The sequence below is a fragment of the Pristiophorus japonicus genome, chromosome 19 (genome assembly GCF_044704955.1).
Source record: "Pristiophorus japonicus isolate sPriJap1 chromosome 19, sPriJap1.hap1, whole genome shotgun sequence".
Taxonomy (NCBI): Eukaryota; Metazoa; Chordata; class Chondrichthyes; family Pristiophoridae; genus Pristiophorus; species Pristiophorus japonicus.
The window spans coordinates 86968360-86993359 of record NC_091995.1 but is presented as its reverse complement, the minus strand read 5'-3'; the positions used below and the strand labels follow the sequence as shown (position 1 = coordinate 86993359).

Genomic DNA, 25000 nt, shown 5'->3' with positions numbered 1-25000 from the left:
CACAATGGGGGTAACATTGCAGTCGGAGGCTTCCTGCGGGCAAAGGCCCCCGACCAGAATTTCTTTAACGAAAATACCTGGTGGTCACGGGGGATTGCGGTCGGAGGCCTGGTTTCACAGTCCGGCGTACGGGAACATATCCTCCAGGATTGGATGCGTATCCTAAGATCACGTGAGCCTGGACCACCAATCAACATGGAGTATTCTCATTGATTATAATGGGAACTCCCTTTGTACGAGCTCCCATTACTATCAGTGAGAATACCCCCCAAAACACAGAAACACAACACAATAAATAAAAAAAAAAGCTCACATATTTAAAATTAATTGAAATTGAATGTTTTAGAACAAATGATATTTTTTGAGATTTTTTTTTAATGTGTTTTAACAGGGTTAAAAATAAACATACCTTGATGTACAGGGTTTTTAATATAAAAATGAGTGATTAAACTTAATTTTTCTATGTTTTAAAATGCTTACTCTGGTAAAAGTAGGCTACCTGCCTGCTTTTACCAGGCGTAAGAGTTTGAAGGACATTTGCCGGGCAGAGATTTGTCAAAAGACATTGTGATAGATCGCAAAAGCTGGTTCTGGGCCCATGTGCATTGCGGGCCGAGAACTAGCTTTTGTGAGGCCTCTTCGAGTACATGTGCACATCATCAACATGGGCAGTCCCTCGGAATCGAGGAAGACTTGCTTCCACTCTAAAAGTGAGTTCTCAGGTGACTGAACAGTCCAATACGGGAATTACAGTCTCTGTCACAGGTGGGACAGACAGAGGTTGAAGGAAAGGGTGGGTGGGGAGTCTGGTTTGCCGCATGCTCCTTCCGCTGCCTGCGCTTGCTTTCTGCACGCTCTCGGCGACGAGACTCGAGGTGCTCAGCGCCCTCCCGGATGCTCTTCCTCCACTTAGGGCGGTCTTTGGCCAGGGACTCCCAGGTGTCGGTGGGGATGTTGCACTTTATCAGGGAGGCTTTGAGGGTGTCCCTGTAACGTTTCCGCTGCCCACCTTTAGCTCGTTTGTCGTGAAGGAGTTCCGAGTAGAGCGCTTGCTTTGGGAGTCTCGTGTCGGGCATGCGGACAATGTGGCCCGCTCAGCGGAGCTGGTCGAGTGTGGTTAGTGCTTCGATGCTGGGGATGTTGGCCTGATCGAGGGCGCACAGTGTACGCACCCGACGAGGCCGCAATTTTCGGCCCGGTACATCTGGTCAGGTGCTCAGGAGAGGAGCCAAGCCATTCCGATCAGATTCACGTGCCTTCTTTTGGTTCCTTTGTCCCAGGGGTGAAGGACTCCAGTTACGTGCAGAGACTGGAGAAGCTGGGGTTGTTCGCCTTAGAGCAGAGACGGCTAAGAGGAGATTTGCTCGAGGTGTTTAAGATCATGACGGGTTTGGATAGAGTAAATAAAGAGAAATTGTTTCCAATGACTGAAGGCTCGGTAACCAGTGGACAGAGAATTAAGGTGATTGGCAAAAGGACCAGAGGAAAAACATATTCACGCAATGAGCGGTGAGGGTTTGGAACGCACTGCCTGAGAGGGGGTGGGTACAGATTCAATGGGATCCTTCAAAAGCGAATTGGATAAATACTTGAAATAGAAAAAATGACAGATTTCACTGCGTTATTTGAAGAACCATGGCCCACATCCTCCCCGCCCAAGGAATACAGATCGGGTGGTCACTTATTTATATGCTGTGTGGAACCTTGCTCAGCACAAAATGGCTGCTGCTTTTGTCCATCTACAGTTGGATAGAAAGAAAAGAAAGACTTGCATTTATATAGCGCCTTTCACGACCTCAGGCCGTCCCAAAGCGCTTCACAGCCAATGAAACACTTTTGGAGTGTCGCCACTGTTGTAGCGTGGGAAACGCAGCAGCCAATTTGCGCACAGCAAGCTCCCACAAACAGCAATGTGATAATGACCCAGATAATTTGTTTTTGGATAAGGGATAAATATTGGCCCCAGGACACCGGGGATAACTCCCCCTGCTCTTCTTCAAAATAGTGCCGCGGGATCTTTTACATCCACCTGAGGGGGCAGACGGGGCCTCGGTTTAACGTCTCTCATCTTAAGACGGCCCCTCCGACAGTGCGGCGCTCCCTCAGCACTGCACTGGGGAGCGTCAGCCTGGATTTTTGTGCTCGAGTCTCCAGAGTGGGGGCTTGAACCCACAGCCTTCTGGGCTCAGAGGCGAGAGTGCTGCCCACTGAGCCACTCGTTTTGGCAGAAAAATATTTGCTACAAGTATAAAGCAAAGGAGCAAATGCGATATATTATGGCTCACAAACACACGCCGCACAAGATGGCTCCAACACAGATACTGTCATCATGTGACCCCACCATAGGATCCTTTATTATTTGCATCGGTGGCTGCAGTACAGCAGGAGTCCACTGGGGGGCTCTATAACGGGAAACATAGAAAAATCGGAGCAGGAGTCGGCCATTCGGCCCTTCGAGTCTGCGCCGCCATTCAATGTGATCATGGCTGACCCTCTACCTCAATGCCAACATACTTACTCTTCAAATAGGAGATCCTGCTTCAGCTTGTTCTTGTCCCTGAAGCAGCCGAGTGAGTTCATACTGTCGAGGACATCAGGGTCGATGTCACTCACTGACTGTAGCCTTCGAATCATCACTTTCCGCGCTATTGGCTGCTCGGGTTCCGGCTCGTTCTTCCCGCCTCTGAAACGACACACCGACACGGCCTCAGGAACACTCGGGGACAGGCTCGGTTGGACTGTTTCGCCGCCAACCGGTCTCGAGAACCGCGACCGCGCACGCTAGGACGACCAGCGGCGCGGAAAGGCCCGCGAGCTCACGTCGAGGTCACGAGAGAAAAAAAAAAATGGGACCGCTCAAACGGACATCAAACCTGCCACTCGTACCCCTCTCCCCCCCACACACACGCGGAGCGAGTCCTGCTCACTGTGTTGCTACGGCCTAGCCAGTCGCCACCTTCTCATTTGCAACGGGGGACACGGGAAATAAACCGCGACCCGGGGGCAAATTCGATAAGCGCTGCCCCTCCGGTGGCTCGCCATGCAATGGTGTCCCACAAAACCAGCCAGGCCCACTCTTGCCATCCTAGCCCAGGCAGATGGGGGTAGGACACGGTGGAGCTTAGCTGTAATGCACACCATTGTCAAATAGCTTACTAACACACACACACACACACTGTGATGATGAATAGTTCGAGGGTGCCATTGGCATCAGAGGAACTGTACTCCGGCAAGGAGTCAGTGCCCAGAGGAGGGGCAAAGAGAAGGTCAGTATCAATTTTAAGTGGGCTTATTTCCTCAGTTATAGGATGTAGTTATTGCCGCCAGGAATGGAGGGGTAGGAGACAAGCTACGGCTACTTTACTCCCCTCCCCCCAGGGTGTGTCTAATCTAGTCTAGGGTTGTTTCCCCCTGGCTGGAGAGTCTAGAACCAGGGATCACAGTCTCAGGATAAAGGGTCGGCCATTTAAGACTGCGATGAGGAGGAATTTCTTCACTCAGAGGGTGGTGAATCTTTGGAATTCTCTGCCCCAGAGAAGGCTCAGTCTCTGAATATATTCAAGGCTGAGATGGATAGATATTTGGGATCCAGGGGTCTATCCCTTGATATGGGAATAGAGCGGGAAATTGGAGTTGAGGTCGATGATTGGCCATGATCTCACTGAATGGCGGAGTCAGTGAGTGAGGACCCTAACCCTAACCCTCACAGCAAGACAGAGGGAACCAATGGTTAAAGGAATCCCTCACTCCAGCGCCCCCTTCGAAGGCATCACCCACTATTCCCACGTACAAGAAACAAGTGCACTCCCAGATGGAGAGGGACGAGAGAAAAATACCACACAGAAAGGAAAGAAAATGGATCAGTCACTGACATTGGCTCTGCCTGCACCAATGAGATTAAAATCCGGCCTGTGAGATTGGCCAGTCTCGGTCCCCCTCACATTGGACGAAGAGCCACAGGACGCAAAATAAAAGCCGCCCCTGATTGGTCACTGACTCGGCAGTCTGGGTCGGAGGGGACAGGAGCAGGGAGAGGTCGCACCGGTGGAGTTCTGACACCTGGGCTGCCCAAGACACGTCGTCATGGCTACTGCCTGTAGTGCGGTGCGTACTTACTGATACCAGGAGTGCTTCTGAATCTGTTCCAGCTATGGGCAGCGGGCAGGTTGTGGAGGAGAGAGAGAAAGGAAAGGTGTTTAATGAGAGAATTCAAGGATAGACATTTCCAGTTAGAGAGAAAACTGAAATTGTGAATGGGCCAAACTCTAACCGTGCACGAGAGAGGGATCCCCGGAAATGATGATACCCCTCCCCAATGGTGTAACAGTGATCCCCCTCCCCAATGGTGTAACAGTGATCCCCCTCCACAATGATGCAACAGTGATACCCATCCCCAATGGTGTAACAGTGATCCCCCTCCCCAATGGTGTAACAGTGATCCCCCTCCCCAATGGTGTAACAGTGATACCCCTCCCCAATGGTGTAACAGTGATACCCCTCCCCAATGGTGTAACAGTGATACCCCTCCCCAATGGTGTAACAGTGATCCCCTTCCCCAATGGGACAACAGTGATCCCCCTCCCCAATGGTGTTACAGTAATCCCCCTCCCCAATGGGGTAACAGTGATACCCCTCCCCCAATGGTGTAATAGTGATCCCCCTCCCCAATGGTGTTACAGTAATCTCCCTCCCCAATGGTGTAACAGTGATCCCCCTCCCCAATGGGGTAACAGTGATATGCCTCCCCGGAGTTGAGGGAGAATACATTGCCGTGTAATCAGGACAGGGTGAACAGGGTGTGGGGCACTGGGTGGGGGGCACTGGGTGTGGGGCCGGGTTACTGACCGAGAGGCGTTTCTCTGCATCCACTTCGATCATGCCTCGTAGTAAATTCTGGCAGTCGGGAGGAATAAAGTGCGGCATATGGAAGACACCTCGTTTCACCTTCTCTAACAGCTGCCGCAAGTTGTCATCATCGAACGGCAACGCTCCCTGCGAGAAAACAGAGGGAATGGTCACAGTACCCCACTTCCCATCATCGTCCATCTCTGTACCCCCTCCCCATCACCGTCCATCGCTGTACCCCCTCCCCATCATCGTCCATCTCTGTACCCCCTCCCCATCATCGTCTATCTCTGTACCCCCTCCCCATCACCGTCCATCGCTGTACCCCCTCCCCATCATCGTCCATCTCTGTACCCCCTCCCCATCATCGTCCATCTCTGTACCCCCCTCCCCATCATCGTCCATCTCTGTACCCCCTCCCCATCATCGTCCATCTCTGTACCCCCTCCCCATCATCGTCCATCTCTGTACCCCCCTACCCATCACCGTCCATCTCTGTACCCCCCTCCCCATCATCGTCCATCTCTGTACCCCCTCCCCATCATCGTCCATCTCTGTACCCCCTCCCCAGCATCGTCCATCTCTGTACCCCCCTCCCCATCAACGTCCATCTCTGTACCCCCCTCCCCAGCATCGTCCATCTCTGTACCCCCCTCCCCATCACTGTCCATCTCTGTACCCCCTCCCCATCACCGTCCATCGCTGTACCCCCCTCCCCATCACCGTCCATCTCTGTACCCCCTCCCCATCACTGTCCATCTCTGTACCCCCCTCCCCATCACCGTCCATCTCTGTACCCCCCTCCCCATCACCGTCCATCTCTGTACCCCCTCCCGATCACCATCCATCTCTGTACCCCCTCCCCATCACCGTTCATCGCTGTACCCCCCTCCCCATCACCATCCATCTCTGTACCCCCTCCCCATCACCGTCCATCGCTGTACCCCCCTCCCCATCACCGTCCATCTCTGTACCCCCCTCCCCATCACCATCCATCGCTGTACCCCACTTCCCATCACCGTCCATCTCTGTACCCCCCTCCCCATCACCGTCCATCTCTGTACCCCCCTCCCCATCACCGTCCATCTCTGTACCCCCTCCCCATCACCGTCCATCGCTGTACCCCCTCCCCATCACCGTCCATCTCTGTACCCCCCTCCCCATCACCGTCCATCTCTGTACCCCCCCTCCCCATCACCATCCATCGCTGTACCCCCCCTCCCCATCACCATCCATCTCTGTACCCCCTCCTCATCACCGTCCATCTCTGTACCCCCCTCCCCATCATCGTCCATCTCTGTACCCCACTTCCCATCACCATCCATCTCTGTACCCCCCTCCCCATCACCGTCCATCTCTGTACCCCACTTCCCATCACCGTCCATCTCTGTACCCCCCTCCCCATCACCATCCATCGCTGTACCCCCCTCCCCATCATCGTCCATCTCTGTACCCCCCTCCCCATCACCGTCCATCTCTGTACCCCCTCCCCATCACCGTCGATCGCTGTACCCCACTTCCCATCATCGTCCATCTCTGTACCCCCTCCCCATCACCGTCCATCTCTGTACCCCCCTCCCCATCATCGTCCATCTCTGTACCCCCCTCCCCATCACCGTCCATCTCTGTACCCCCTCCCCATCACCGTCGATCGCTGTACCCCACTTCCCATCATCGTCCATCTCTGTATCCCCTCCCCATCACCGTCCATCTCTGTACCCCCCTCCCCATCATCGTCCATCTCTGTACCCCCCTCCCCATCATCGTCCATCTCTGTACCCCCCTCCCCATCATCGTCCATCTCTGTACCCCCTCCCCATCACCGTCCATCTCTGTACCCCCTCCCCATCATCGTCCATCTCTGTACCCCCTCCCCATCACCGTCGATCGCTGTACCCCACTTCCCATCATCGTCCATCTCTGTACCCCCCTCCCCATCACCATCCATCGCTGTACCCCCTCCCCATCACCGTCCATCTCTGTACCCCCCTCCCCATCATCGTCCATCTCTGTACCCCCCTCCCCATCATCGTCCATCTCTGTACCCCCCTCCCCATCATCGTCCATCTCTGTACCCCCTCCCCATCACCGTCCATCTCTGTACCCCCTCCCCATCATCGTCCATCTCTGTACCCCCTCCCCATCACCGTCGATCGCTGTACCCCACTTCCCATCACCGTCCATCTCTGTACCCCCCTCCCCATCACCATCCATCGCTGTACCCCCTCCCCATCACCGTCCATCTCTGTACCCCCCTCCCCATCATCGTCCATCTCTGTACCCCCCTCCCCATCATCGTCCATCTCTGTACCCCACTTCCCATCACCGTCCATCTCTGTACCCCCTCCCCATCACCGTCCATCTCTGTACCCCCTCCCCATCACCGTCCATCTCTGTACCCCCTCCCCATCATCGTCCATCTCTGTACCCCACTTCCCATCACTGTCCATCTCTGTACCCCCCCTCCCCATCATCGTCCATCTCTGTACCCCACTTCCCATCACCGTCCATCTCTGTACCCCCCTCCCCATCACCATCCATTGCTGTACCCCCCTCCCCATCATCGTCCATCTCTGTACCCCCCTCCCCATCACCGTCCATCTCTGTACCCCCTCCCCATCACCATCCATTGCTGTACCCCCCTCCCCATCACCCTCCATCTCTGTACCACTCCCCATCACCCTCCATTGCTGTATCCCACTTCCCATCACCGTCCATCGCTGTACATCTACCCCTAACCTATTTGCACTTTAGTGTTAGCTGTGGCTCAGTGGGTAGCACCCCTTGCCTCTGAGTCAGAAGGTTGTGGGTTCAAGTCCCACTCCAGGAACTTGAGCACAAAAATCTAGGCTGACACTCCCAGTGCAGTGCTGAGGTATCCTGGGGCCAATATTTCTCCCTCAATCAACATAACAAAAAGAGATTATTTGGTCATTATCAAATTGCTGTTTGTGGAAGCTTGCTGTGTGCAAATTGGATGCTGTGTTTCCCACATTACAACAGTGACCACACTCAAAAAATACTTCATTGGCTGTAAAGTGCTTTGAGATGTCCAGTGATTGCGAAAGGTGCTATATAGATGCAAGTCTTTCTTTTCAATTATTAACCAAAGGCCTCTCTCTAACGTCCAACACCCCCACCTTCCGAGCGGTGGGCCATTTGGGTTGCTGCTTTACCCGTCGCTGGTGTCTGGGCCTACGGTTTGTGGGAGATATGTTTCTTGCTTAGGCTGCAGTTCAAGAAGGCGGTGACTGATGTCATCATGTCGAGACGGGCGATTTGCAACATGAACACGCTGTGAGTACAGAGCTAGTGACGTGACCTTTGCCCCCTGACCTTTTATTTTTTTTTAAACTGAGGTCCTGTGCATGACCTCAGCTGTACAGCGGCGGCGGTAAGGTACAGCGCGAGCTGGTGCAGGAGAACAACGGCAGCGAAGGGGAACGGCATCAAGGTCCAGGTCGGTGATTGGAGCGCGGGCAGGTACAGCAGGAGCGGCGAGGTCAGGGGGCGAAGGAGCGGCGAGAGATCGTGGAGGGATTGTGATCGGGACCCAGGAGAGGCGCGAGTTCGGGGCCCAGGAGAGGCGAGGGCCCAGGGGCAGCACGGGCCCAGCCCACACTGTGCGATATGTGAGCGCACTAGGCCCGCGCAGCAGAGCAGGTCTCCAGTCGTCCTGGTTAACCCTCGCCACTGGACCAAGACCTGGCTCTGTCAAAAAATGTTTAAAAAATCCACGCACAGGCATCTTCCAGCCTTCAACATGCAGTTCGCGACCTGGAATATTAGGTCCTTCATTGAAACACCTGCGAACTCATCCTTTTTTGGCGTGGAAGCAAGTCATCCTCGCTTCGAGGGACCACCTATTGATTGATTGATTTTCTCACAGAACAACAGGCTTCAACTCCCTGTGTTGGCTGCTCTGTGGCGGGGTTGGGCCATGATGCCGTGACGTGTAATGAGACCTCCAGGAATACATCCAACCAGAGTTGGCAACCGGGCCGTTAGCATCAAAGTTCCAATGTATGCATCTGTGAGCAAGCGCACAGGTTTGTAGAGCTGTTGCGGTGAGACAGCCGGTCCAGACAGCGGGCGGTCGTTTAGAGGGGATTTGAGGGGAAATGTCTTCACCCAGAGGGTGGTGGGGGTCTGGAACTCACTGCCTGAAAGGGTGGTAGAGGCAGAAACCCTCACCACATTTAAAAAGTACCTGGATGTGCACCTGAAGTGCCGTAACCTACAGGGCAGCCGGTGCGGACACAATGGGCCGAAATGTCCTCCTTCCGTACTGTAAGTTTCTACGATTCGATGACCTGGGAGTGCTTGAGGCTGCCATTTGATGCCCGAAATGGAAGGTGTTCCCTGCCCCGGCATCACCTCGATTAACCCAGTGCCCAGAGCAGGAAATGAAGGGCCTGGATCGAAATTGCAAGTTGTCTAAGGGTTAAAGGTGAGGGAGGGGGGAGGGGGAATCCCTGCAATCAATGGTTGCTGGCTTGTTGAGAAATAAGAACATAAGAAATAGGAGCAGGAGTAGGCCATACGGCCCCTCGAGCCTGCTCCGCCATTCAATGAGATCATGGCTGATCTGATCATGGACTCAGCTCCACTTCCCCGCCTGCTCCCCATAACCCCTTATTCCCTTATCGTTTAAGAAACTGTCTTAAATTTATTTAATGTCCCGGCTTCCACAGCTCTCTGAGGCAGCGAATTCCACAGATTTACAACCCTCTGAGAGAAGAAATTTCTCCTCGTCTCTGCTTTAAACGGGCGGCCCCTTATTCTAAGATCGTGCCCTCTAGTTCTAGTCTCCCCCATCAGTGGAAACATCCTCTCTGCATCCACCTTGTCAAGCCCCCTCATAATCTTATACGTTTCGATAAGATCACCTCTCATTCTTCTGAATTCCAATGAGTAGAGGCCCAACCTACTCAACCTTTCCTCATAAGTCAACCCCGGAATCAACCGAGTGAACCTTCTCTGAACTGCCTCCAAAGCAAGTATATCCTTTCGTAAATATGGAAACCAAAATTGCACGCAGTATTCCAGGTGTAGTCTCACCAATACCCTGTATAGCTGTAGCAAGACTTCCCTGCTTTTATACTCCATCCCCTTTGCAATAAAGGCCAAGATACCATTGGCCTTCCTGATCACTTGCTGTACCTGCATACTATCCTTTTGTGTTTTATGCACAAGTACCCCCAGGTCCTGCTGTACTGCAGCACTTTGCAATCTTTCTCCATTTAAATAATAACTTGCTCTTTTATGCCAAAGTGCATGACCTCACAGTTTCCAACATTATACTCCACCTGCCAAATTTTTGCCCACTCACTTAGCTTATCTATGTTCTTTTGCAGATTTTTTGTGTCCTCCTCACACATTGCTTTTCCTCCCATCTTTGTATCGTCAGCAAACTTCGCTACATTACACGCAGTCCCTTCTTTCAAGTCGTTAATATAGACTGTAAATAGTTGGGGTCCCAGCACTGATCCCTGCGGCACCCCACTAGTTACTGGTTCCCAACTAGAGAATGAACCATTTATCCCGACTCTCTGTTCTCTGTTAGTTAGCCAATCCTCTATCCATGCTAATATATTACCCCTAACCCCGTGAACTTTTATCTTGTGCAGTAATCTTTTATGTGGCACCTTGTCAAATGCCTTCTGGAAGTCCAAATACACCACATCCACTGGTTCCCCTTTATCCACCCTGTTCGTTACATCCTCAAAGAACTCCAGCAAATTTGTCAGACAGACTTCCCCTTTCATAAATCCATGCTGACTCTGCCTGACCGAATTTTACTTTTCCAAATGTCTTGCTACTGTTTCTTTAATAATGGACTCCCAACATTTTCCCAACCACAGATGTTAGGCTAACTGGTCTATAGTTTCCTGCTTTTTGTCTGCCTCCTTTTTTAAATAGAGGCGTTACATTTGCAGTTTTCCAATCTTCTGGGACCTACCCAGAATCCAGGGAATTTTGGTAAATTACAACCAATGCATCCACAATCCCTGCCGCTACTTCTCTTGGGAGTAGGAGAGCAGGCCTGAGCTGGCATTTAAGGGCTCTGAAATCCTTACCACCAAAAGTGCAAAGAGTATTACACCACAGCTCCACACGTCTGCTCGCCGTCCATCGTACTTCTCTCCCTACGAACAGGAAACAGAGAGGTCAACGGATTGTCCGTGCACTGGGCCCATTCACCACAATGTCGCTTTATTGTGTCAGTCGCAGGACGTACTCTACTCCGAGCTCCGTCACGGCAGGCCAGCCCCCGGGAGGGCAGAGGAGACGTTACAAGGACGCCCTCGAAGGCTCCCTGATAAAGTGCAACATCCCCACCGGCACCTGGGAGTCTCTGGCCCAGGACCGCCCAAAGTGGAGGAGGATTATCCGGGAAGGCGCCGGACACCTTGGGCCTCTTCGCCGGGAGCACGCGGAAGCCAAGCGCAAACAGCGGAAGGAGCGCACGACAACCCAAGCACCCCCCACCCACCCGTCCCTCCAATCACCGTCTGCCCCACCTGTGACAGAGACTGTAGATCCTGCATTGGACTCCTCAGTCACCTGAGAACTCATCAGTGTGGAAGCAAGTCTTCCTTGACTCCGGGGGACTGCCTACGAAGATATAGGGAATCGTAGCATAGTGGTTATATCACTGGACTAGTAATCCAGAGACCTGGACTAATAATCCAGACATGAGTTCATATCCCACCACGAGCAGCTGGGGAATTTAAATTCAGTTAATTAAATAAATCTGGAATAAAAAGCTAGTATTAATAATGGTGACCATGTAACTACCAGATTGTTGTAAAAACCCATCTGGTTCACTGATGTCCTTTCGGGAAGGAAATCTGCCGCCCTTACCCGGTCTGGCCTATATGTGACTCCAGACCCACAGTAATGCGTTTGACTCTTAATGGCCCAGTGAGCCACTCAGTTGTATGAGGGGTCGGCAATAATTGCCAGCCTTGCCAGTGAGGCCCACATCGCAGAGCGAATGTTTAAAAAGTGGAGATCGGGCCGTGTAAATTTTGCTGTCGCATTAGTACCCAGTAACAGAACCACAACATAAACAGAGGAACCTAATTGCAAAAATAAACTTACCCTGATGACTTCTGGACAGGCGTAATGTGGAGAACTGCAAAAAATGGTGTAGAGAACGGTTAGCTGCATAGCAACAAGAGGCCTTCATCCTCACTTCTCCCTCCCTGCAGGACCTTCTGAGATTTATATAAGTAAGAATATACAAACCCTTAATTCTTAATTCTGCTCTGCCCGGTAAAAAGTTTTTCGAAATGAAAATAAAGGCTGGCAGCTATTTGTTGAGCAGGTGTGTAAAGCGGTAAACAAGGCTGTTGGAAAGCTTGTAACCTGCTTTCTAAGTTCAAAAGCTGTGTTCCAGATGGCCCAGACTGAACAATGGCCGTAACTGCAGGGGGTGGTGTAGACAACAAGGCTAAGCAAAGCCCCTTAGATTTTACAGACTTCGTGTCTGCAATGCAGAAGCCACAAGGTGGTAAAACAGCCTTTTGGCGGCTAAAGTTAAATCTGGGGAAGTTCTGGGAAACAGGAGGCAAGGTAACACGTGAAATGTGATCGAATGGTTTTCTGCGAACTTCTGCAAACTCTTATGAGCGACTGAACAACTTGGGCTTTGATAAAGGCACTGAAGCTCGACAGTTCAAATAACTTAAGTCAAACATTAAAGGAACACCTCTCACACGCTCTGAATAATTGATCGACTGACAAAGGCCAGACAACATGTATAAAAAACGGTGGGCGAAAGATATCGCCACTGCAGTTGGAGGGAGGGATCTGACCAGTTAGCTCGACTTTGAGAGGGCCTGCTGCAAGTCAGGGACAGAGGTGACCTGACCTGGCCGGCCATTTCGGGGAGGAAGACCTACAGTCAGCGCTGGACTGATCTTCTGCGGGTGGTTGTATGTGCGATTTCTGGTGACATTACTGGTGTACTGCTCGAATAGTGGTTAGGGGTTTTTGAATCTGTCTTTGTCAATAAAAGGTTAAAGGCAGAACGCACGTGTCTTGTGTAATTTCTCATCAGTCTCAATTCCGCACTCTATAGCCTGTTTCTGCAAATCCTACTTGTGCCTTAATGTCCTAGGATAGCAAGTAGGATTACACGGGATATACGGCACAGAAACAGGCCACAAGGCCCAACCAGTCCATGCCGGCGTTTATGCTCCACTCGAGCCTCCTCCCGTCTTTCCTCATCTAACTCTATCAGCATAACCCTCTATTCCCTTCTCCCTCATATACTTGTCCAGCCTCCCCTTAAATGCATCGATACTATTCGCCTCAACCACTCCCTGTGGCAGTGAGTTCCACATTCTCATCACTCACCGGGTAAAGAAGTTTCTTCTGAATTCCCTGTTGGATTTCTTGGTGACTATCTTCTATTGATGGCCTCTAGTTATGCTCTTCCCCACAAGTGGAAACATTTTCTCTATATCCACTCTATCAAAACTTTTCATTATTTTAAAGGCCTCTATTAGGTCACTCCCTTCTCTTTTCCCAGCCTGTTCATCCTTTCCTGATATGTATACCCTCGCATTTCTGGTATCATCCTTGTAAATCTTCTCTGTACCCTCCCCAGTGCCTCTTATAATATGGCGACCAGAATGGTAGGCAGTACGCCAAGTGTGGTCTGACCAAGGTTTGATACAGGTTTAGCATAACTTCACAACTTTTCAATTCAATATTCCATAGCAACCTTCAGTGTCTTGCTTGGCCTCGAACAGACCTTCAAACATCCATAACCTTTCCATCACCAAGTCCGCCTCTTTCTACAACAGCAAATTGCATTAGTATAGTATCCCAAGGTGCTTCACAGCCAATGGGCAGCACACTCGCCTCTGGGTCAGAAGGTTGTGGGTTCAAAGTCCCACTCCAGGAGACTTGAGCAAAAAAATTCTAGGCTGCAGTACTGAGGGAGTGCGGCACTGGTGAGAGGTGTAAGATAAAACTTACCTGCATGTGGTGATAGTGTTTTAATCATGCTTTTGTTTAACTATTATATGATCAAATTAACTAAAATGCGTTTAAGCTTAGCTAACCATTTTTAGCAAAGCCTGATGGTAGATCGAGCCAATATTATGTTAACCATGTTTTTAATTGCTGAGACAGCTTTGTCAGAGCTAGGGTGGGCATGGCCAGAATATTAATTAGTAAGATAAGGGTCTGCAGCATGTATCATTTTCTTATCCTAATTTGGCAAGGCTAAGCTTAATAATGAATAATGTGTAAAGTTGTCTGTGTAGAAGTTCTCAGGGAAAAATGGCTCCTTCTGCAAAAAAGGAAGATAGCAAGATAACATTAGACTGGGCTATTGAAGATCAAGGTGTTGGAATGAGATGTGTTGTGAAGCTTAAACAGCTGCAAGCTATCACAGCATTTGAAAGGGAGGAAAAAAGTATAAGAGAAGCAGCTATTGAACCCTGAAGGCAGTGCGAACACAGGGGAAGACTGGAAGGGAACTACAGTCAACACGGCAAGAGACGGTGCTGCAGTCACTCACTGGGCTTCCGTTGAGCTTTCACGGAACAGACTGTCGACTATCGCCCTGTTAAGCATTATTTCTTTGTTCTGGAAGTAAACCACTTAATAAAGTCTGTTGTGCTTATTTACAATATCCCTGCACCCAGCGTGGTTTCTTGTGGTCACGGACAGGTTTTTTCTGTCAGATCTTACAGAGGTGCCGTCTTTCGGATGAGACATTAAACCGAGGCTCCGTCTGCTCTCTCAGATCCCATGGCGCTATTTTGAAGAAGAGCAGAAGAGTTCTTCCCAGTGCCCTGGCCAATATTTATCCCATCACTAAAACAGATAAATCTGATTGTTTTTCACTCTCACCCAGAGAGTGGTGAACTTGTGGAATTCTCTACCACAGGAAGTTGTTGAGGCCAATTCACTAAATATATTCAAAAAGGAGTTAGATGTAGTCCTTACTACTCGGGGGATCAAGGGGTATGACGAGAAAGCAGGAATGGGGTACTGAAGTTGCATGTTCAGCCATGAACTCATTGAATGGCGGTGCAGGCTCGAAGGGCCGAATGGCCTACTCCTGCACCTATTTTCTATGTTGCTATGTCTATTGCTGTTTGTGGGAGCTTGCTGTGCAAAAATTGGCTGGCCACATTGCCCACATTACAACAGTGACTACACTTCAAAAAAAGTACTTCACTTGCATTTGTATAGAGGCTTTCACAACCCCAGGACGTCCCAAAGTGCTTTACAGCCAATGGAGTATGGTCACTGTTGCAATGTGGGAAACGCGGCGGCCAATTTCTGCACAGCAAGCTCCCACAAACAGCACTGTGATAATGACCCAGATCATCTGTTTCAGTGATGTTGATTGAGGGATAAACATTGGCCTCGGCACAGAGCTCTGAAACAAAGTGAACTGTGTTGTCAGACTGCCACTTACCCACAGCTGGTCTCGAGCAGACTATCGCCAACCTGCAGTGAAGCCATTCCAAAGTCTGCAATCCGGATGTTATTCTTCTCATCCAGGAGTAGGTTTTCCGGTTTCAAATCTCTGTGGCTGCAAAGCAATCAAAGGGGGGTTAAAGTGAATAGTTGAGCCAAGTGGGTTATCTGAGTCACGCGAGCCATCTGAGACACAGGGAGTATCCCAGCCGTGTGAGGTATCTGAGACACGAGGAATATCTCAGCCGTGTTTGATATCTGAGTCTTGTTTAGTATCCCGGCTTTGTGAGGTATCTGAAACATGTGGACTATCTCAGCCGTGTTTGATATCCCAGTCTTGTTTAGTATCCCGGCTTTGTGAGGTATCTGAGACATGTGGACTATCTCAGCCGTGTTTGATATCTGAGTCTTGTTTAGTATCCCGGCTTTGTGAGGTATCTGAAACATGTGGACTATCTCAGCCATGTTTGATATCCCAGTCTTGTTTAGTATCCCGGCTTTGTGAGGTATCTGAGACACGAGGAATATCTCAGCCGTGTTTGATATCCCAGTCTTGTTTAGTATCCCGGCTTTGTGAGGTATCTGAGACATGTGGACTATCTCAGCCGTGTTTGATATCTGAGTCTTGTTTAGTATCCCGGCTTTGTGAGGTATCTGAGACATGTGGACTATCTCAGCCGTGTTTGATATCACAGCCTTGTGAGGTAAGAAAGAAAGAAAGGCTTGCATTTCTATAATTCCTTTCCCCACCACCCGACGACTTAAAGCGCTTTACAGCCAATGAAGTACTTTTGGAGGGTGGTCACTGTTGTAATGTGGGAAAGGCAGCAGCCAATTTGTGCACAGCAAGCTCCCACACACAGCAATGTGACAATGACCAGATAATCTGTTTTTATTACGTTGATTGAGGGATAAATATTGGGCAGGACGCCAGGGATAACTCCCCTGCTCTTCTTCGACACAGCGCCTTGGGATCTTTTACGTCCACCTGAGGGAGCAGACGGGGCCTCGGTTTAACGTCTCATCCGAAAGACGGCACCTCTGACAGTGCGGCACTGCACGGGAGTGTTGGCCTGGATTTATGTGCTCAAGTGTCTGGAGTGGGACTCGAACCCACAACCTTCTGACTCAGAGCCACAGCTGACACTCTGCCCTGGGAGGTATCTAAGCCTTGTGTCAGTTGGCGGCCTTGTGTCTGAAAAGTCAGAAGACAGCCTTCACTCGGTTGACAAAGGAGATGAATAACAAGATCTGCTCCACAATAAAAGTAAATTGAAGCCTCTGTGGATCGACTGAACTTTACAGTCTGAGGCATCAGGTATCTGAGTCTCGTGAGGTATGTGAGTTGAAGGGCTCCGAGTTTGAAAGGGATTGACAGTCTTACATATTCGAGGCGTGCCAGTGCACCGGAGGAGGGGTTGCAAAGAATGTTTCAGCACTGGAAGCTTGGGGAATTGGACAGTTACCTCTAGACTTGACTATTCCAACGCACTCCTGGCCGGCCTCCCACATTCTACCCTACGTAAACTAGAGGTGATCCAAAACTCGGCTGCCTTTGTCCTAACTCTCACCAAGTCCCGCTCACCCATCACCCCCTGTGCTCGCTGCCCCGTGTCCTAACTCGCACCAAGTCCCGCTCACCCATCACCCCCTGTGCTCGCTGCCCCGTGTCCTAACTCGCACCAAGTCCCGCTCACCCATCACCCCCTGTGCTCGCTGCCCCGTGTCCTAACTCGCACCAAGTCCCACTCACCCATCACCCCCTGTGCCTCGTGTCCTAACTCTCACCGAGTCCCGCTCACCCATCACCCCCTGTGCTCGCTGCCCCGTGTCCTTAACTCGCACCGAGTCCCGCTCACCCATCACCCCCTGTGCTCGCTGCCCCGTGTCCTAACTCGCACCGAGTCCTGCTCACTCATCACCCCCTGTGCTCGCTGCCCCGTGTCCTAACTCGGACCGAGTCCCGCTCACCCATCACCCCCTGTGCTCGCTGCCCCGTGTCCTAACTCGCACCAAGTCCCGCTCACCCATCGCCCCCTGTGTTCGCTGCCCCGTGTCCTAACTCGCACCAAGTCCCGCTCACCCATCACCCCCTGTGCTCGCTGCCCCGTGTCCTAACTTGCACCGAGTCCCGCTCACCCATCACCCCCTGTGCCCCGTGTCCTAACTCTCACCGAGTCCCGCTCACCCATCACCCCCTGTGCTCGCTGACCATATCCTAACTCGCACCAAGTACCGCTCACCCATCGCCCCCTGTGTTCGCTGCCCCGTGTCCTAACTCGCACCGAGTCCCGCTCACCCATCACCCCCTGTGCTCGCTGCCCCGTGTCCTAACTCGCACCAAGTCCCGCTCACCCATCAACCCCTGTGCTCGCTGCCCCGTGTCCTAACTCGCACCAAGTCCCACTCACCTATCACCCCCTGTGCTCGCTGCCCCGTGTCCTAACTCGCACCAAGTCCCGCTCACCCATCACCCCCTGTGCTCGCTGCCCCGTGTCCTAACTCGCACCAAGTCCCGCTCACCCATCACCCCCTGTGCTCGCTGCCCCGTGTCCTAACTCGCACCAAGTCCCGCTCACCCATCACCCCCTGTGCTCACTGACCTACGTTGGCTCCCAGTTAAGCAACGCCTCTATTTCAAAATTCTCATCCTTATTTTTAAATCCCTCCATGGCCTCGCCCCTCCCTATCTCTGTAATCTCCTCCAGCTCCACAAACCCCCCAACATGTCTGCGCTCCTCTAATTCTGCCCTCTTGAGCATCCCTGATTATAATCGCTCAACCATCGGTGGCCGTGCCTTCTGTTGCCTGGGCCCCAAGCTCTGGAACTCCCTCCCTAAACCGCTCCTGAATGGGCTCGACAAATTAGATGCAGAGAGGATGTTTTTACTCATAAGCTAGTTCCTCTCTTTCCTCCTTTAAGACGCTCCTTAAAACCTACCTCTTTGACCAAGCTTTTGGTCACCTGCGTTAATTTCTACTTATGCGGCTCGGTGTCAAATTTGTAAAATCTCATTTTACTCTTGTGCAGCACCTTGGGACAATAAAGGCGCTATATAAATACAAGTTGCTGTTGTTGCCTATTATCTTAAACCTGCGTCCTCTGTTTACAGACCCTCCTGCCAATGGAAACGGTTTCTCCTTATCCACTCTTATCAAAACCCCTGGTAATTCTGAACGCCTCCATTCAAATTCCAAGCCAGCACTTGCGGGGTTAACCCCGGCTGTTTCTGCCTCTCAGTTGGTCCCGCCGTGAGATGAGATTACATTGGAGCTGTGCAGGGCGCTCCCGGCCTCCGACCGCTACAGTTGTGCAACAGATCCCTGATTAAAATACAGGCCAGCATCCATCACCCAGTCCTGGGCTGACACTTCTATTCCAGCGGAAATTTTATTACACAGCCCCTGCAACGTGATTACTGCCAGGCTGTGTGGCCGTGAATAGAATAAGGGATTCATCTAAAGTCGCCCGAGAGGGTCTGACGGAACGGCAGCGCATCCACAGAGCGTTGCTCACAGTGGGAGTTTTCGCGGACCCCGGGATATTGGGAGGCGGGGGCGTGTGAGGCTGCGATTCATCGCAACTCAGGGACGGATTTAATGGGGGCATCTAGATAAGCTAGAAAGGGAGAAAGGGAAAGCGGAAGAGAGGCAGGCAGTCAGGCTGAACGACCCCCTCGACCGCCCGCTGCCTGGACCGGCTGATGGCCCCCGTGGCCGTGCCCAGGAGCAGTCCGACGAGGAGGCCCGCCGACCTGCCCGCTCCCCTCCGCACAGGGTGCCCAAAGATCAGGAGCGTGGGACTGAAGTGCAGCCAGAAATTGAGGAGCAGCCCCTTCAAATAATGGAACAGGGGCTGCAACCTCGCACATTCTATAAAAACGTGGAACACGGACTCTTCCAGACCGCAGAAATTGCAGGCGGACCACCGTGCACCACCCTCCAGGCCAAGTCCCCAATAAATAAGGGGAGGACTCCCGCGTAGAGATCACTCCATTGGGGACCCCCGCCTCTTCCGGAGGGCAAGATGGTGCGCCATGGGGTGTCCGGACGGCAGAATGAGGATGGCAACGTGGAGCGTGTGCAAGAGCCGCCCGTACAGGAAACCCCTCCGCGCAGATCTGAAAGGCACGGAGGGGATTCCCCCGAGGCGACTCAAGTTGTGAGGTGCCGGCTCCCGAGGGAGGTTCCGGGGCTGGGCGCCGATGAGGAATTCCGTCCGGACGGGGGTGACACGCTTGAGCCTCCTCAACACACCGAGTGGAATCAGGGCTCAGTGCCGTTTTTAGCGACTCGATGACATCGGCCGCGCGGCGGACATCAGCCCAGGTTGTGCGCCGTGCCAGCACCTCTGGCGCCATTCCAGCCCGCTCCTCCGCCATCAAGCAGGTCCCTGACCCGACTCACCTCGCCAAACACAGCCCTCTCGTCTGCCTGCCAACCCGAACCGCGGCCATGGAGGTACGGATTCCTGGGCAGCGCCACTCCAGACGGGGGAGAACTGCGCTTGGTGGCGATCTTATTCCAGACCCTGATTGGTTCCTGGTAAAAGACAGGCAGCCCCTACATGGAGGCCCGGACGCCTTCCAGGTTTATCATCATCATCACGGGCAGTCCCTAGAAATCGAGGAAGACTTGCTTCCACTCTAAAAGTGAGTTCTCAGGTGACTGAACAGTCCAATGCAAGAATTACAGTCTCTGTCACAGGTGGGACAGACAGTGGTTGAGGGAAAGGGTGGGTGGGGAGTCTGGTTTGCCGCACGCTCCTTCCGCTGCCTGCGTTTGGTTTCTGCACGCTCTCGGCGACGAGACTCGAGGTGCTCAGCGCCCTCCCGGATGCACTTCCTCCACTTCGGGCGGTCTTTGGCCAGGGACTCCCAGGTGTCGGTGGGGATGTTGCATTTTATCAGGGAGGCTTTGAGGGTGTCCTTGTAACGTTTCCTCTGCCCACCTGGGGCTCGCTTGCCGTGTCGGAGTTCCGAGCAGAGCGCTTGCTTTGGGAGTCTCGTGTCGGGCATGCAGACGACACGAGATGTGGCCCGCCCAACAGAGCTGGTCGAGCGTGGTCAGTGCTTCGATGCTGGGGACGTTGGCCTGAGCGAGAACACTGACGTTGGTGCGCTTGTCCTCCCGGGGGATTTGCAGGATCTTGCGGAGACAGCGTTGGTTGTATTTCTATATAAACAGGTGCATACATCACAGTCACGCGTGGGGCACAGGAGCCAATCCTGCCCCACTGAAGGGGAGGAGGAATTCCACTATCCGATGAGGGAGCGGTTGATAAATCTCTTTGCGGATACTGTCTGATTTTCTAAGGCCTTTTAAGGCTTCATCTGAACCGAGCGGCAAATTTACACCCACATACACTTTCCCACATGGCAAATTCAAAGTCCTTCATAAAAAAGATTCAACCTCGTTATTGTGCGAAGAGGCAAATTAGAGAGCAAGAAAAGTGGCGGAAATCAGAGGCCGAATCACTTCAGAACTGCCGCTAAACATCCTAGCAGAGGCCTAGCAGCAGGCTTTATAACATCTTGATGACAACAGGGTTTATCATACTTTGGGGTGGCAACAGGGGGGGGGGGGTGTGGTGAGAGAGAACAGGAGAAAAAAATAAAAATATATTAAAATGAATTTAACAATGTCATTTGACCCCATACTGAAATATATTTCTTAGCGAATGGCAGGAATTTCCTCTGGCCTGTTGTAGGCCTTGAGGCCTTCTGGCGTTGGGACTGCCAGTGTGGCGCAGTAGAGGGCGCTGTTCTGAGGATTGGCGTGATGCTATCAGGAATCCTGTGAATCTGCACTGTTAGTAATATCGGGCTCTGCTCCGATCTGGCATCTGTGCTATTGAGTCTTGGCCCACTGCCCCCCCCCTCAGCTACCCCCTCCTCCCCAGTCTACGTCACTCTCCCTGCTTACCTACATTGTCTATATGGCTCTTGGCTTTTTAAAAAGCCTGGATCCTGCCCTTTCTCAATCTTCTTGTCAACTCACTGAGGCCTTGAAATTATTCTGGCGTCTAACCAGTGTTTAAAGTTGACACTCACCACTAAACAAAAAAGCCGAAGCAATCTGAACATACAACAACAACAACTTGTATTTATATAGCACCTTTAAAATAGTAAAATGTCCCAAGGTGCTTCACAGGGGCGTTATAATACAAAAATTTGACACCCGAGCCGCATAAGAAGAAATTAGGGCAGGTGACCAAAACCTTGGTCAAAGAGGTAGGTTTTAAGGAGCGTCTTGAAGGATGAAAGAGAGGTAGAGAGGCGGAGAGGTTTAGGCAGGAAGTTCCAGAGCTTGGGGCCCAGGCAACAGAAGGCACGGCCACCGATGGTGGAGCGATTATAGTCAGGGATGTTCAGGAGGGCAGAATTAGAGGAGCGCAGACATCTCGGGGGGTTGTGGGGCTGGGGGAGATTACAGAGATAGAGAGGGGGCGAGGGCCATGGAGGGATTTAAAAACAAGGATGAGAATTTTGAAATCGAGGCGTTGCTTAACCGGAAGCCAATGTAGGTCAGCGAGCACAGGGGGTGATGGGTGAGCGGGACTTGGTGCGAGTTAGGGCACGGGGCAGCCGAGGCTATACAAATAGTCTAGTTGATCTGATAGTTACCGGATACCTCTACACAGGCTGGCCAGGGCAGCTAAAGCAAGAGGCCCCAGTAAGAATGGCACACGTTTAAAACAATTGGGTTAACACCCCACTACAATAACTGAGAGGGCAATTCCAGACAAAGGCGGAAAGCTCCAATCCACTCGTGTCCCACAGCGTAACTGCAGGACCTCAGTGAGGTTCACAAGAGCGAGAGGGGAAATGATCCAGGGGGTTTTAATGCTCTGGGGTTTAGAAGAATGAGAGGTGATCTCATTGAAACAGACAAGATTCTGAGGGGGATTGACAGGGTAGATGCTGAGAGGTTGTTTTCCCCTGGCTGGAGAGTCTAGAACCAGGGGGTCACAGTCTCAGATTTAAGACTGAAACGAGGAGGAATTTCTTCCCTCAGAGGGTGGTGAATCTTTGGAATTCTCTACCCCAGAGGGCTGAGGAGGCTCAGTCTTCGAGTATATTCAAGACTGAGATCGATAGATTTTTGGGGTCATGGGGAATCAAGGGATATAGAGATCGGGCGGGGAAGTGGAGTTGAGGTCAATGATCAGCCATGATCTTATTGAATGGCGGAGCAGGCTCGATGGGGCTGTAGGGCCTGCTCTGGCTCCGATTTCTTATGTTCTTAATAGGCAAAGGTGAGCAGACAGTTTGACGTAGACTGTGAGCACAGATCCAGGGGACATGGGATCCCAACTAAGAAGCCTTATGCACGACCAGAGATGAGAAGAGGTAGCACCGACTCCCACCGCCCCGCCAGAGTATGGGATGCGTGGAACGGACTCGCTGGGCAAATACCTTGCTGGCACTGGGTATTGCTGGTTATACAGAGAGAATCATATCGAGCACTGTACAGAACACAAAGTTACTCCTGCGTCACTGGCAAAGAGGGCGGGAGGGTGGGGAGTCTGTTGGTGAAGATGCACCAGTAGAGATGTGGTGAACACTGGGGAGGCTCGGGAATCAGGGAGTATTGGTGAAGGAGCTTTCCCCCAGGGAAAAATACTTACATTTATATCGCGGACATGTCAAAACACTTTCGTCAATGATATACTTTTGAAGTGTAGTCACTGTTGTAATGTAGGAAATCTGCTCACAGTAAGCTCCCACAAACTGCAATGTGATAATGACCATGTTGGTTGAGGGATAAATATTGGCCCCAGGGTAACTCCCCTGCTCTTCTTCAAAATAGTGGCCTTGGGAGCTTTTACGTCCACCTGAGAGGGCAGACGGGGCCTCGGTTTAACGTCTCATCCGAAAGACGGCACCTCCGGCAGTGCGGCACTCCCTCAGCACTGCACTGGGAGTGTCGGCCTCGATTTTGTGCTCAGGTTCCCGGAGTGGGACTTGAACCCACAACCTTCTGACTCAGAGGCGAGAGTGCTGCCCACTGAGCCACAGTGTCAGTGATAAGTTGCACTGTACATAGTCAGTGAAGAGAATATACATGATGGAGTTAAGTGACCCTTTTCTCATTCTATCTGATTCGATGCTCTCCTGAAATTAACTCATTCTCTTGTGACAGGTCCTTCTTTGTAATACACGCGACGATCACTATATACAACAACAACTTGTATTTATATAGCGTCTTTAATATAGTGCAACGTCCCAAGGTGCCTCACAGGAGTATTATACGATAAAGAATTTGACACCGAGCCGCACAAGTAGAAATTAGCGCAGGTGACCAAAAGCTTGGTCAAAGAGGTGGGTTTTAAGGAGCGTCTTGAAGGAGGAAAGAGAGGCGGAGAGGTTTAGGGAGGGAGTTCCAGAGCTTGGGGGCCCAGGCAACAGAAGGCACGGCCACCGATGGTGGAGCGATTATAATCAGGGATGCTCAGGAGGGCAGAATTAGAGGAGCGCAGACTGTATACGGAAACAACTTACAATTATGTGACACCTTTATAATAAGGAAAACATCCCATGTCCCCTTCACAGAGGCGTCGTCAAATAAAGCAGAGGCTGAGCCAAAGAAGGAGATATTAGGAGGGGCGTCATGGGGGTGGAAGGAAGCTTGGTCGAAGAGGTGGGTTTTAACGGATGGTCTTAATGGAGGCGGGCGCGGCAGGACGGGAATTCCATTGTGTGGGGCCTCGGTGGCTGAAGTCAAGGCCACCATAGTGGGGCGAAGGGAGAGGAATGCAGAAGATGGCGGAGTTCGAGGAAAGGAGGGTTTGAGGTCAGTCAATGTTGGATAAATGCTAGCAGGGCTCCCTTGCTGACTCTGTCAGCCGTGGCTCAGTGGGCAGCACTCTCGTCTCTGAGTCACCAGGTCGTGGGTTCGAGTCCCACGCCAGGGACTTGAGCACATAAATCTAGGCCGACACTCCCGGTGCAGTGCTGAGGGAGTGCCGCACTGTCGGAGGTGCCGTCTCTCAGATGAGACGTTAAATCGAGGCCCTGTCTGCCCTCTCAGGTGGATGTAAAAGATCCCATGGCACTATTTCAGAAGAAGAGCAGGGGAGTTATCCTCGGTGTCCTGGCCAATATTTATCCCTCAATCAACATCACTAAAACAGATTATCTGGTCATTATCATGTTGCTGTGCGTGGGAGCTTGCTGTGTGCAAATTGGCTGCCGCGTTTCCCACTCCACTCTACACTCCAAAAGTACTTTATTGGCTGTAAAGCGCTTTGGGACATCCGGTGGTCGCTATAGAAATGCAAGTCTTTTCTTTTTCAAATCACACCATGTCAAGCTGTGACATCAGATTCAATATATGTGATCAGTTGCATCATGTAATGACCAGATTGCTGGAGAGACACAACTGGTGTTCGTCGATGTCCTTCAGGGAAGGGGACGTGGGCTCGAACCTGGTTTTGGGGGGGGGTCACAAATTTAAGTTGTGTGTAAGGTCAGATCGAGGTTAGATGTCAGGAGGCGGGTCGCGGACCTCTGGATCAGGCTGGTGTCTCGAGCGGATACAGACTCGTTGAACTCCTTCAAACGAGAGCTGGACCAGTTTCTGGTTGGGGCAGAGATCACCTCCTACAGAAGGAAGTAAACCCAGGCCCCGTGTGATCTCCCAGACCAGTATCGATCGCCTAGATGGGCGGGAGAGGACTTTCCCAGATCTCCCCCACCTC

General features: G+C 51.7%; 1 protein-coding gene across 1 annotated transcript in view; it reads right to left on the bottom strand.

Moving 5' to 3' along the window:
- The window catches only part of LOC139230283 (serine/threonine-protein kinase BRSK2-like), a 190929-nt gene that overhangs the window by 22544 nt on the left and 143385 nt on the right, over positions 1-25000 (bottom strand). The window contains exons 5-10 of the mRNA XM_070862112.1: positions 15296-15412; positions 11953-11986; positions 10926-10994; positions 4846-4992; positions 4117-4148; positions 2519-2683 (exon numbers count right to left, since the gene is read on the bottom strand). Of these exons, the coding sequence (XP_070718213.1) occupies positions 2519-2683; positions 4117-4148; positions 4846-4992; positions 10926-10994; positions 11953-11986; positions 15296-15412 (564 nt within the window). The remainder of the gene's footprint in view (positions 1-2518; positions 2684-4116; positions 4149-4845; positions 4993-10925; positions 10995-11952; positions 11987-15295; positions 15413-25000) is intronic.